This window comes from Bos mutus, chromosome 18 (assembly GCF_027580195.1).
Source record: "Bos mutus isolate GX-2022 chromosome 18, NWIPB_WYAK_1.1, whole genome shotgun sequence".
Taxonomy (NCBI): Eukaryota; Metazoa; Chordata; class Mammalia; order Artiodactyla; family Bovidae; genus Bos; species Bos mutus.
This window is the reverse complement of record NC_091634.1, coordinates 14,268,704-14,281,033: the sequence shown is the minus strand read 5'-3', so window position 1 is coordinate 14,281,033 and position 12,330 is coordinate 14,268,704. Positions and strand designations below refer to the sequence as shown.

Here is a 12,330-nt window from a genome sequence, read left to right as displayed (position 1 = left end):
GAGGTGAGAGGAAGGAGGGCAAATGCAAGGTGATGCCTCAGAGTGTGGCTGCTTGGCCAGGGTGCGTGCTAAGTCACTTCAGTCATGTCCGACTCTTTCCGACTGTAGACTGCCAGGCTCTTCTGTCCATGGGATTCTCCAGGCAAGAACACTGGAATGGGTTGCCATGCCCTCCCTCCAGGGGAACTTCTGACCCAGGGATTGAACCAGCATCTCTCATGTCTCCTGCATTGACAGGCAGGTTCTTTACCACTAGCGCCACCTGGGAAGCTGGGCCAGGGTACCTGGCTTTAAATCTTGCTCTGTAACTTTACAGGTACATGACTACCTGTGGGCAAATCACATCACCTCTCAGACCCTCGGTTTCCTCATCTGTTAAATGGGTCAGAAATGGCAACCGCCTCACAAGGTAGCTGTGCGGATGAGAGATGTTATTAACATGTGGCAAAGTGCCCAGAACAGCGCGGGGCACATAGTTAGCTTATGGGAGTGTCTGCTGTGGTTGTTACCGTTCCCTCTTTTCCTGCGGGTGTCACTTCTGTAGTTGAGTCATCGCTTGGTTAATGAGATCAGTTCTGTCCCTCATCACACTGGAAGCTCCTTAGCGTGCAGCCTGGGTCTGCTTTTGCTCAGCATGGTGGGTTCAGCGCCAGGCCTGCCCCTGGCCGGCAGGCAGCAGATGCCCGTCTCGGGAGTGGGTGTCCCGCCCCACGGCGCCCTGGGCATCGCAGAGCCAGCAGGGCCGGCCGCGCTCCCCAACTTGTGCTGTGTGACAGAGCTGCAGAGTGGCGGGGGCACAGCAGACCCACGAGGCCTCCATCTATAGAAACCACCCTCCACACTACCCACCCCGCACATCTCAGTCTAAACCGGGCAGGGAGAGGGAGTGAATAAGCAGAATGTTATTTTTGTAACCAAGTAGAAGCAGCTATGAATTTTTCATGTCCCACTGGAACTCCAGCTCCTACTCACAGTCGTGCCACATGGAGCTGGGGCTGCGAGTGGTGGGCTTGATCCCGAGGAGGGCCTCGTGACTCCTGCCCACCGTGCCCTGGGCTCGGGGCCCCCTGAGTCTCTGGTGTCAGCAGATGCCCCTGGTCTTCTGCGAGGAGAAGACGGCCGGACAGGCCATGGAGTGCGGGCGTGGGGCGTGTCGGCGGCCTTCCCGTCCGTCACGTGTCGGGTTCCTCGCCACCAAGGCCGCGCTGGTCGGTATTCTCCCCGAGCACTCGCTCTGCATTCTGCTTGGGCCTCCGCCTGCTTCCGGCCAGGGAGACGGAGTGCCAGGCAGAGTTACCATTTATCTGAAAGTAGTCCTTCCCTTGACATTTGTTTAACACTGAATACTTCATCTGTGCCAGGCACAGTCCTAAGTGATTTACTTGCGTTATTTTGTTTAATCATCGTTTAAGAGGGGAGAATACTGCCTCCATTTCACCCAGCACGGAGCCTGAGGCTCCTTGCTTGCCTGAGGTTACCCCCCTGGAAGGTGGCCTCGGTGGGCAAGGCAGGTCTGGGTGAGCCCCCAGCCAGAGCTCTTGTTACCTGCCCAGAGAAGGTGAGCAAAGGTGTGGAGATGGGCCATGTGTGCAGAGCGGGCGGTGTTGTGATCTTCTGAGGACAGACGACCTGAGCCCAGTGAGGCCAGGTTCATTCAGAGCCCGCCCAGGTTGGAGTGAGAGGATGTCCTGCGATCTCGTTTCCCCTCCAAACCGTGGTGCTGGGCTCAGGGCCTTTGCAGAGAGACTAGGTCCCACCCTTCCCAGGGATGGAGTGGGACGCCGCTGGTGTGCGTGTGCTCCCAGGTGTGCGAGAGTTCTCGGGACTTGACGCCCAGCTCTGTGGCCGATGTTTTAAAGCATTCCTCTCCACCCTCCTCCCACATTTAATCCCACAGCAGATACAGGCGGTAAATTCTGATAAGTCTGTCCTACAGAGAAGGATGCTGAGGTGTAGGTAGGCCAAGTCACCTGGTTGCAACCCAGAGGTAAGCTGAGGGGCCGGCACTCAAGCCCTGAAGGATTGCCTCAGGTGTAACAGGCTGATGGAGAGAGATGCCCTCCCCGCAGACCAGGTGCCTAGAGCTCGGCCCAGAAGCACCGGGGGCTCGGGCTCTGGGAGCTGCCCTCTTGTGTCCTCAGCCAGGGATGTGGTGGCCAGTCTGCTGCCCCACTGCATCTTTCAGGAGCAGGGGACAGCAGAGGCCCAGCATCCCCTGGCACTTCCTGTCCCAGCCCGGCCTGCTGCTGCCCACTGCCCAGGCCTGAGACCACTGTGCTTTGGGCATTCTAAAGGCACGTGTGATGTGAGACTAAATTTCTACCCCCGGGAGCACACATGTATATGCACGTAGCATCTGGCAAGACCACAGATGACTGGAGAATGCTGTCCGAGATGCCGAGGGCTGTGTGTGGTGGCCAGGGCGGGCAGGGTGTCCGAGGAGGAGGGGCCCCGGAAAGCGTGGTGTGTGGAGAACTGAGCACCTGCTGTGTGGCCCAGCTCCACAGGGTCACCACTGCGAACCCTTGCACTGACCGTGCGTGACTCGGGTGGTGTCTTCACTGCCACGTAGCAGATGAGGAAACGGGCGTTAGGAGGGTTGGGTAACCTACCCGCAGGAATGGTGTAACCAGCAGCCTGGCCCCGGTTTGTCCGAATTCAGAGCTGCTCAGGGGAAGGAGCGAGGGAAGTAAGATGGGGGAGGCGGATGCGTGCGCACCTCGCTGAGAACCTGCTCCAGAGTAGCTCACGGCTGCCAGGAGGCGGAAAACAGCACGCACCTGTTAGGAGTGAAGCAGAGGGACTTCCCTGGTGGGGGTCCCGAGGCTGAGACTCTACGCTGCCAGTGCAGGGGGCCTGGGTTTGATCCCTGGTCAGGGAGCTAGATCCCGCATGCCACAACCAAGACCTGGCACAGCCAAATAAATAAAAATACTAAAAAAAAAAGGGGCGGGGGGAAACAGTGGTCCTCTGACAGATCTGCACAGAGGAGGGGCAGGCATCTGAGTCAGGATCGGGTGGGGCAGGCTAGTCAGCCTGGGTGGGTGTCCAGAGGGGCTGATGGTGAGGGAGGGGTAGGTGTGGACTGAGCGGGGTGGAGGGGCAGCCGAGGGCAGATTTCTGTCTCTCCAGGGTGGTGGCGGTGGAGCTGTTCTTCCTGTTGGTGGGAGGCGGGTGGGGTACCCTAGTCGCCCGCAACCCTCCGCCTTTCTTCGGGTTTGGAAGGATCGTTGCGTTTGGAGGGAACCCTCGCTTACACCCGCCTAGCGGCATGTTAATTAGGCGGCTTCTTTGTCTGCGAGGGGCCTCGCATTGAGTCTCCCAATGAGCTGTTCTGGTGACTGTTGTCAAAACACATGGTGTTTGGCCAGTGTCTCCCTGGAAGCCCCTCGCCCCCCACACGGCCTCTGCCCACACTCGGGCGCAGCGCGAGCTCTCGTGCATTCCTGGCCATCGGCCCAGGTCCACGCTGGGCCTGCAGGCTGGTGGGGACAGGGCAGGGGACTCCCGTGGGAAACAGGCGTGGGCTTTTTCCCAGACCCTGCTGCTGGGGCTGCGTGGGCCGGTCTCCCCGGAAGGTGTCTGGACACGTCCACCTTAACTTATGTGACGCACTTCCCTGGCGCTGGAGTCGATGACGACAGAGGCCCCAGCCAGCAGGGGGCTGAGCGCCAGTCACCTTGGACGCCACGCCCGGGCCCCATCCTCCGGTGTTCTCTGCTCTGGCTCAGGACTTGGGCTGCTGATGTGAGTTCCAGTCCACACTCTGCCACTCATTATCCCGCTGACCAAGCGGTGGTCTGGGAACCAGCCTAAGCCTCAGTTTCCTCCCGTCAGCTTGCCTGGGTCGCTGTGGAGATGGGCGCCAGTGTAGATAGAGGTTGGGCCCAGGGCCTGACCCCTGGCGAGGGCCCCATGGTGGCCTTGTTGACGCAGAGTCAGGGCCGCAGCCCGGCCCTCTTGCTGGAGAGCCCCGACAGCCACACTGACCCTCCTGGCCACCCTCTGTTCTGCCTCCCCAGACTTTCACAGCCTGGTGCAACTCCCACCTGCGGAAGGCCGGCACGCAGATCGAGAACATTGATGAGGACTTCCGAGACGGGCTCAAGCTCATGCTCCTCCTGGAGGTCATTTCAGGTGAGCACCGCCCCCCACCTCCCCGCAACAGCCACCCTGCAGGTGCCCCCAGGATACCACCCAGCCACCCTGCAGGTGCCCCCAGGACACCGCCCAGCCACCCTGCAGGTGCCCCCAGGACACCACCCACCCTGCCCATGGCTGCCAGGCAAGAGCAAGGCCTCTACCAGCTGCAGCAACACTGCACCGGTGTCGGCCTGTTCTGGGGAGCAGCAGGGACCCTAAGTCTCCCCTCTCTCTCCATTTCATGGTGTTCGCCCTCAGGGGAGCGGTTACCTAAGCCAGAGCGGGGCAAGATGAGAGTGCACAAAATCAACAACGTGAACAAGGCACTGGACTTCATCGCCAGCAAAGGGGTCAAGCTGGTCTCCATCGGGGCGGAAGGTGAGTTTGGGTGGGGCCCGGAGCAGAGTGGCGCTGCGGGAATTCCTTGGAGGCCCAGCGGTTAGGAGTCCATTTTCTCACTGCCGAGGACCCGGGTTCAATCCCTGGTCAGGGAACTAAGATCCTACAAGCCAGGCATCCAGGAAAGAAAAAAAAAGAAGCTGTGTTGGTGGTCAAGATGGTGCCGGATGCACCACGTGGTGCCCACAGTGACTGCCTTCCACGTGGCGTTGGGTTCACAGCCCACCCCTGCTTTCCTTCCTCCAGAGAGTAATCCAGTCCAAGACCAGGGAATCTGGTTCACCCAGTCACGAGGGACACAGGGGAGGAATGGCTTTGCTCGGACCGCGGACACCTCACTCACCGTCCCGGTGCTGGGCCTGACACGTGACCCGCCGTCTCGAGCCGGCAGCACCTTTGCCCTTAGGCCCTGCCTGGTGTCCAGGGGCAGGAGGGGCTCAGAGGAGGGGAGGAGGCTCGCAGCCCAGTGTCCGGGCTCTGGGGCAGGGAGTGTAGGTCCAGAGGTCAGGGAGCAAACCTTGCTGGCTGCGTGGCCTGGGAGAGTGTGGCCTCTTGACGGGACTCCCAGGACCCCTCTGGGCCCCATGTGGGTGCCCAGCCAGCACCCTGACCTTGTCTCTGGGCCCTGGCGGGAGCAGCGGCATACCCTCGCTCCAGCAGCTGGAGCTCTTGTCTTCAGCTTCCCAGCGCCTTTGGAGACCAGGCGAGGCCTGATGGAGCCCAGAAGGTCCCCATCAGCCTGGGCTCACAGTCTTGCTCATTAGTCAGAGCAGGGTTTCGTACACCCCGACATCCATGTTGTCCCAGCTTTTAGAAAAACAAAGAAAACTAATTGCTGTTAATGACAGGGCTCTGAGAGTCTGGCTGAGACTCCAGGCCAGGAATGCACGTCCCGTGTTCCAAGGCTCTGCCCTGGCCCGGGCCGTCTCCAAGGAGGGGTGCCAAGCCTCGCATGCCACGGTCGAGGTGGTTGGTGTTTGTTTAAAAAAAAAAACAAAAAAGCCCGAATTCAATCAGGCCCTGAGATTTTCTGTCCTTGCATGGATCTTTCCTCTTGGCTCCCCTCCAGCCTCCTGCTTCTCACAGCTGCATTTTTTTTTATTTTGCTCAAATGCTAGCCTGTAAACACAGACAGGGTGAGAGAAGACCCATGGCAGTCGTCAGTTTTCATTTGGAGAAAAACTCAGTCTAAAAACGTTCTCCCTTCAGGACCAGACCGCTTTGCTCCCAGCACCCGTGGCCGTTGGGCCTCTGGTGGGCAGCTGGCCGGAGCCATTCTGAGATCTCTGGGGTACCTGAGAGCCCTGATCTAGCCCCCCCCATCCCTGACTCCCTGTCCCTCTGCACCGTCTCAGCAGCTGCAGGAACATGACTTCCTTGTGGGGCTTGTGAGTGGGGTCAGGAGGCGCAGGCACAGCTGCAGGTCCAGGGAGCAGCTGGTGGGTGTGTCATGAGAGCGGCCACCTTCCCCCCATCACAGGGACTCTCTAAGCCCTCCGTGACCAGCCTTCTCGGGCACCAGCTGGGAACGGGCACTGCGGCCGGCACCCAGGAGGAACGCAGCATGGATTTCCTAGACAAATCCCTGCTCTCACCCCATGAGAAGGCTCACCCTAGTTTCCAGGCCTGGGGTTCTCTGCCCTGGGCAAGGTGCGCACGGACACCGTGTCCTCCCCCTGCCTCCAGGCAGCCAGCTGCATGTATTTCCTCTCCCCAAACCCTCAAACGGAGAGCCCCCCTCAGCCGGCAGCCCACGGCTTCACTGGGGGAAGCCTCTCCAGTGACTAAAGAGCCCCCCACCCCAGCCCCTCCTGGTGAGTGTGTCCTCTGGGAAGGCTGGGCCCCATCCTCTGGGGGACCGTCGTCCCTCCTCCTCAAATTAGGCTCACCTAGAGTTTTCTGTCCTCGAGGCCGGTGAGCACAGTCTCTTGAAGCCTCCCTCTGTTCTCCCAGCCTCCCTCCTGCATCTGGGCTGTGAGAGGCGCAGTGGGCTACAGGCCTGAGAGGACCGCCACAAGCATGTCAGGCCCATGGGCTCTGGTCTGCGGCTGCTCGTACGCACTTCTCCACCCGGCCCCAGGCCCCACAGTGCCTGAGCGTCACAGAAGTGGTTTTTCTGCAAGTTGCTGAAGCTGAGGAACGTGTGGTCCAGACTCTTCTCTCTCACCCCTAGGAGTCTGAGAGAGTGGTTTTCGGTCAGCTGAGGAAGTGCAAGCTTGGCAGCTGGCCCTTGTGCCCCCTGCTCCCCGCTGCCCGTGGCTCCACGTCTCTTTCTCTCTCTCTCTCTCTCTCTCTCTCTGTCTCTCTGTCTCTCTCTGTCTCTCGCCGGGCCAGGTGCTGGGGGTGCAGGACTGATGACAAGGCAGACGAGGAATAGGCAGCTACTGCTGCCACTGAGTCGCTCAGTCGTGTCTGACTCTTTTGTGACCCCATGGGCTGTAGCCCACCAGGCTCCTCTGTCCGTGGGATTTCCCAGGCAAGAATCCTGGAGTGGGTTGTCATTTCCTTCTCCAGGGCATCTTCCTGACCCAGGGATCGAACCCATGACTTCTGCTTGTCAGGCAGATCCTTTACCACTGTACCAGCTGGGAAGCCCCGGAACTAGCAGACAGACCAGCCAGTGTGTGCGTGTGAGGGCAAGAGCAGGTGCCAGGGAAGTCAGGGAAGCCGGGAGGTGACGTAGAACAGGCTGGGAAGGACCACCAGCCTTCTGAGGAAGGGGGCAAGGGGTGCACTTTGTTGGGGGGACAGAAGGTGTGAGATCCTTAAAGCAAGCAAACTCTGACTCGCCAAGAGGGCGGAGCTTAGAGAGTGCCAGGGAGGGAGCAACCGGGTCACGCAGAGCAGGCCTTGTGAGCCCGCCTCCAGCACACAGGGTTTGTGTCAGGCACGGTGGGGCCTGAAGCAGGCGCTCAACACAAATCCAACACACCCGTTAAAAGTGACCACCCTGCTGCGTGGGAGTGGATCACGGGGACGGAGGAGGCGGTGCATCGAGATCTGGGGGACACGACAGTGGCTTGGACTGAGGTGGCAGCACTGGTTGGAAGGAAGGGGACAGATTCTCAAACAACACTAGCGTGGCCTGCACCTGACGGGGCCGGAAACACAGGCCCAACAGTGCCTGGGAGCAGTCCTTTGCACTGGGTCACGAGGACGAGCTGCCCGAAGAGGAGGAGGCCTGTGTGGCTAAGAACACGTGTGTGGAAGGAAGCCTGAGGGTGCCAAGCGGCAGAAGGCTTTGGGGACCACACTTCCTGCTGAGGGACACCTCCCAGCACAGGTGGTGCAGGACAGGCCTGGGCAGCTCTGTCAGATGACGGAGTTGAACTCTAGACAGGGCCGGGGGCCACCTGGGGAGTCACCCTCTGGCTCTAACAACCTTCTCACCCTCTGCGCCTTTCCCTGTGTGCAGAGATTGTGGACGGCAACGCGAAGATGACCCTGGGAATGATCTGGACCATCATCCTCAGGTTCGCCATCCAGGACATCTCTGTGGAAGGTGAGAGCCGGTGGCCTGCCGACCAGCAGAGAGCAGCCTTTTCTCTCAACCCTGGTGCCACCCGAGTTCTGGGGACTTGGTTAGACTCTCGGGTGTTTTGTCTTCATGCCTCAAGGCTCTTTCCTGAGTCCATCACCGCGCCATGTGGTGGTCTGGGATCAGACTCGCGATAGAGTCAGGCCTGGCCTCGTTCTGCGGGGCATCAGCACCCATGTTTCCACTCCACCTCCCACCCTCGGACTTGGCCTCCAGGGTCCAGGCCAGCACAGGGTGGGAAACCACGGGGCCAGCGTGTGGAGGGGCTCCTGGTGACGGGCCAGCGCGGTGACCAGGACACACGTGGTACCTGCCCTCATAGCACGCCCAGTCTGCTGAGGACAGTCCACAGGGCGCTGCCCACGGGGAACGGAGGGACCTCCTGGGGCACTCCCACCTGCTTCCTCAAAGCTGCAGCCGGCCCCTGAGCGGGCAGCCTGTCCTTGGGGCCTTGTTCAGAAGCCGGGGCCTGCATCAGGCGCTTGTTGGGCAGTGTGTCCCCCAGGCATAGGCTGGGGTCAGAAACGGCTCAGGTTCAGGCCCTGACACTGCCCTGTCACTGTCACTTCCAGGGTGACCCCAGGGGAATGACTGCTTCTGGGGCCTGGCGTGCGGCTAGGATCCGGAAGGGGCACCCACACTGTGGCTGCCCCGTCCAAGGGCCTCTTCCCCCAGCTTCTCTCTGCCCCTTATGCCTGAGCCCCAAGGGTGACCCACCTGCCCTGGGTGCTGTGCCTTTAGCTGTGAGCTTGGGCTTACTGTCCTCGTGTGTTCTGCAGAGACCTCTGCCAAGGAGGGGCTCCTCCTCTGGTGCCAGAGAAAGACGGCCCCGTACAAGAACGTCAACGTGCAGAACTTCCACATCAGGTGAGCGGCTGGCTGAGGGCCTGGCCCACATCATCCCCACGCTGCTTCCCAGGACTCGAGATGCTGGCGGGCCCCACCCCCACCCCCACCCCCACCCCCACCCTGGCCCTCTTCCTGTGGTTTTGTCAGGGTCTGTGAGGTGCCAGCTCTCAGGAGTGCCCCCCCCAACTGGCTTCCATGAACCCCTGGGAAGGTCCCTGTGTGCCTTGGGGGAGGTGGCAGTCAGCTCACGGTCCCGGGCTGAAGGCCTTGTGGCCAGCACCTCTGGGAGGCCCTGTAGAGTCTTCGTCCCCGAGTCAGGTAACTCAGAAGCAGCAGCACGGCTCTGCCTTTGTTTTGACATCTCAAGAGGGAGCTGCCGTCCCCGTGAGTTTAGTGTCGGGGGAAATGTGCCCCGTGTCTATTAGCGGAACAGGACTCAGCCACAATAAGCCTGCTCTCCCTCTGGTCAGGGCAGAAAATGAGTGTGTCCACAAGGCAGGCACGGTCAGTGGGAGATCTGGGAGTATGGCACGGCCTGGGGATTAGGCGTGCAGGCTTTTGGGTGGCCTTGAGACCAGATCTGACATGACCATGACTTGACCCCTCTGAGCCTCTGCTGTCTTCCTGGGGTGGATGGTCCAAGGAGAGGGCAAACACAGGGATGAAGAACGGGGTTTTCCAGCGTCCACAGAGGTCCTCCTGTGTCCTCGGGCTCCCCAGGGCCCTGCACTGGGCATCGGGGACCATTGTGCTCAGCCATTCATAGCGTGCAGTCCCTCCCTCGATCTCCTCCACGTCTCCTTCCTTCCCAGCTAGCTGGTCCTCCGTGCCCTTCTCATTCGTTTATTTATTCAGTCACTCAGTACCTGTGGAGTGCCTACTCCATGCCAAGAGTGGGAATACACTAGCGCTAAGGTCAAGTCCCTGCCCTTGGAAGGTCACACCTCAGCCGGGGACCAGCAGTTCCCAAAGGTGTGCAGGAACCGGCCTAATCCAAGTAGTGAGAAGGGCCGAAGAAAGACAACGAAATAGGATGAGGTGGCAGAAGGTAACCAGCAGGAGTGCCGTGCTCAGAGACGGGGTCTGTGTGAGACGCCAGAAAGCCTGACCTCCGGAAGAGCCAGCCCTTAGAGCAGCGGCCCCCAACCTCTTTGGCAGCAGGAACTGGTTTCATGGAAGATAGTTCTTCCACAGACCATTCCTCTCTCTGAGGGTGGGAGGCGGGGCGTAGTTTTGGGATGATTCAAGCCCATTCTATTCACTGTGAACTTTATTTCTAACCTGATGCTGCCGCTGACCTGATAGGAGGTACCTGTGTACACCCCAGAAGTTGGGGACCCCTGCCTTAGAGGTTTCCGGGCAGGGAAATGTGACCAGTCTGGCCTGTGACCAGCTGTCACTTCCCTCTGAACAGAGCCCCTCACGCCAGGCCACATCCTGGCATTTAGCCAGCACACCGGTCAGGTCAGCCAAGGTGCAGAGGGCCCGCAGCACAGGCCTGTCCGGTTCAGTGGGGCCACGCACGGCAGTGCTCAGCGGGGCACAGCTACCCCGGTAACAAGCAGTCATAAAGCACTTGTCACGTGGCAGGTATTGGCCTAAGCCTCACACAGTTACTCATCCTCACAACAGCCCGATGAAGTGTAGGCACTGTATTATCCCTATTTGGCAGATGTAGAAACTGAGGTAGCAGGAGGTTAGAGGACTTGCCTAAGGTTGCACTGACAGCGGAAGGGGTGGGGTTTTCCCCCAGACGGTCCGGCTCCAGCAGCCAGGCTCACAGCCAGCCGGGCACACTCTCTAGACCCCCTCGCTAAGTGGGAGGTAGTCATTCCTGTGTGCTCACGGCCCATAGCCACTCATGACCATGGGGGCCCTCCTCACAACCTTGGCCTTTCCATCCCCAGCTGGAAGGATGGTCTTGCCTTCAATGCCCTGATCCACCGGCACAGACCAGAGCTGATCGAGTACGACAAGCTGAGAAAGGTACGCATCTCTCACTCCCCTCGGTGGCCCACAGACACCCCAACTCTGACCCTGACTCTGGGCCACTTCCCCCAGCCCATCCGTCGCTGGTGTCCAGAGCTGAACTCTGTGCTCAGATGGGCAGACCAGGAGGGCCCTGTGCCAGCCATCAGGAAACCCAGGCTTGGTGGCTGATCTCGCCTTCTTTGCTCCCCTTGGGACCTGTCCCCTTCTCCCTCCTTGAGCTGCCAGGGGTTATGGGAGATCCTGGCCGACAATGCCTTCCAGTTCTGCTTCCTTTTTATTTATTTACTTATGACTTTATCAGGTCCTAGTTGGGGCGGGCAGGCTTCTCTCTAGTTGTGGCATGAGGGCTCAGTCGTTGTGGCACACGGGATTAATTAACTGCCCCTTGGCATGTGGAATCTTAGTTCCCCAACCAGGGATCGAACCCGAGTCCCCTGCATTGGAAGGCGGATTCTTAACAGTGGACCACCAGGAAGGTCCCCAGCTCCCCTTCCATAACCCTCTAGATTCTGGAAGCATTCACGCTCTGCCCAGTGGGGAGCGGTAAGGAATTCTGAACCATCATGGGGGTACCCATGCTACAGAAGAAGGAAGGCGCTCCTGAGCTGGCCTCGTGGGGCAGGGCCCATGGGGGAGGCAGCCTAGGGCCAGAGAGAAAGAGCATCATCCCAGATGGGGGCCCAGATTGGGGGATGGGGGTGCCCAGGCCTGCACTCAGCCTGCTCAGGCCACAGCCACTAATCAAGTAATCGAATTGGGCTGTAGCTGGAGAGTGGGAGAGGCCCATGAGGGAGGGTCAATGTGAAGTGGGCTCCCATCCTGTGAGTTGGGCTGAGCTTAGAACTCGGAGGCTTTCTGCTCCCCACCCCCATGCCCACACCCCAGTGTGCTCTCAGGTCTGGATCAGTGTTTCAGGGCAGGGGTCTTGATCTGGGACCCAGGGATGGCTGGAAATTCTAAGGAAAGAGCACACCTGTGTTTTTTTCTGAAGGAAAGGTGCACAGTTAGCCCCCCAAAGATTTCCAGGAGTGTTCCTTTATCCAGGTGTGTCTGCCCCGCCCCCAACTCCCTGCAGCAGCACACATGGCTGAGAACTGCCTGAAGGAACATTTCCAGTTCCAGCCCTCCCCAGGATCCCTCCCTTTGGGGCCAGCCCTTGTTCCCTCTGCTTGTGCATCCTGCCCCTGACCATGTTTCTCTCGCCTCCCTCCCCCAGGACGACCCCGTCACCAACCTGAACAATGCCTTCGAAGTGGCTGAGAAATACCTCGACATCCCCAAGATGCTAGATGCAGAGGGTAAGTACATCGCTCTTGCTCTTGTCAGCACGCTGTTTTACGGGCATGTCTTGGGGTGACCTCGGAGCTGGCGGAGCCAGCCGGAACGCCTGAGCAAATCTGCTTGAACCG

General features: G+C 59.8%; 1 protein-coding gene across 2 annotated transcripts in view; it reads left to right on the top strand.

Annotated features, from left to right (window-relative positions):
- Positions 1-12,330, top strand: part of ACTN4 (actinin alpha 4) — a 73,862-nt gene that overhangs the window by 40,934 nt on the left and 20,598 nt on the right. For both annotated transcript variants that reach the window (XM_070387769.1, XM_005910148.3), the window contains exons 2-7: positions 4,023-4,137; positions 4,402-4,521; positions 7,958-8,044; positions 8,860-8,947; positions 10,837-10,915; positions 12,138-12,219. In XM_070387769.1, the coding sequence (XP_070243870.1) occupies positions 4,023-4,137; positions 4,402-4,521; positions 7,958-8,044; positions 8,860-8,947; positions 10,837-10,915; positions 12,138-12,219 (571 nt within the window). The remainder of the gene's footprint in view (positions 1-4,022; positions 4,138-4,401; positions 4,522-7,957; positions 8,045-8,859; positions 8,948-10,836; positions 10,916-12,137; positions 12,220-12,330) is intronic.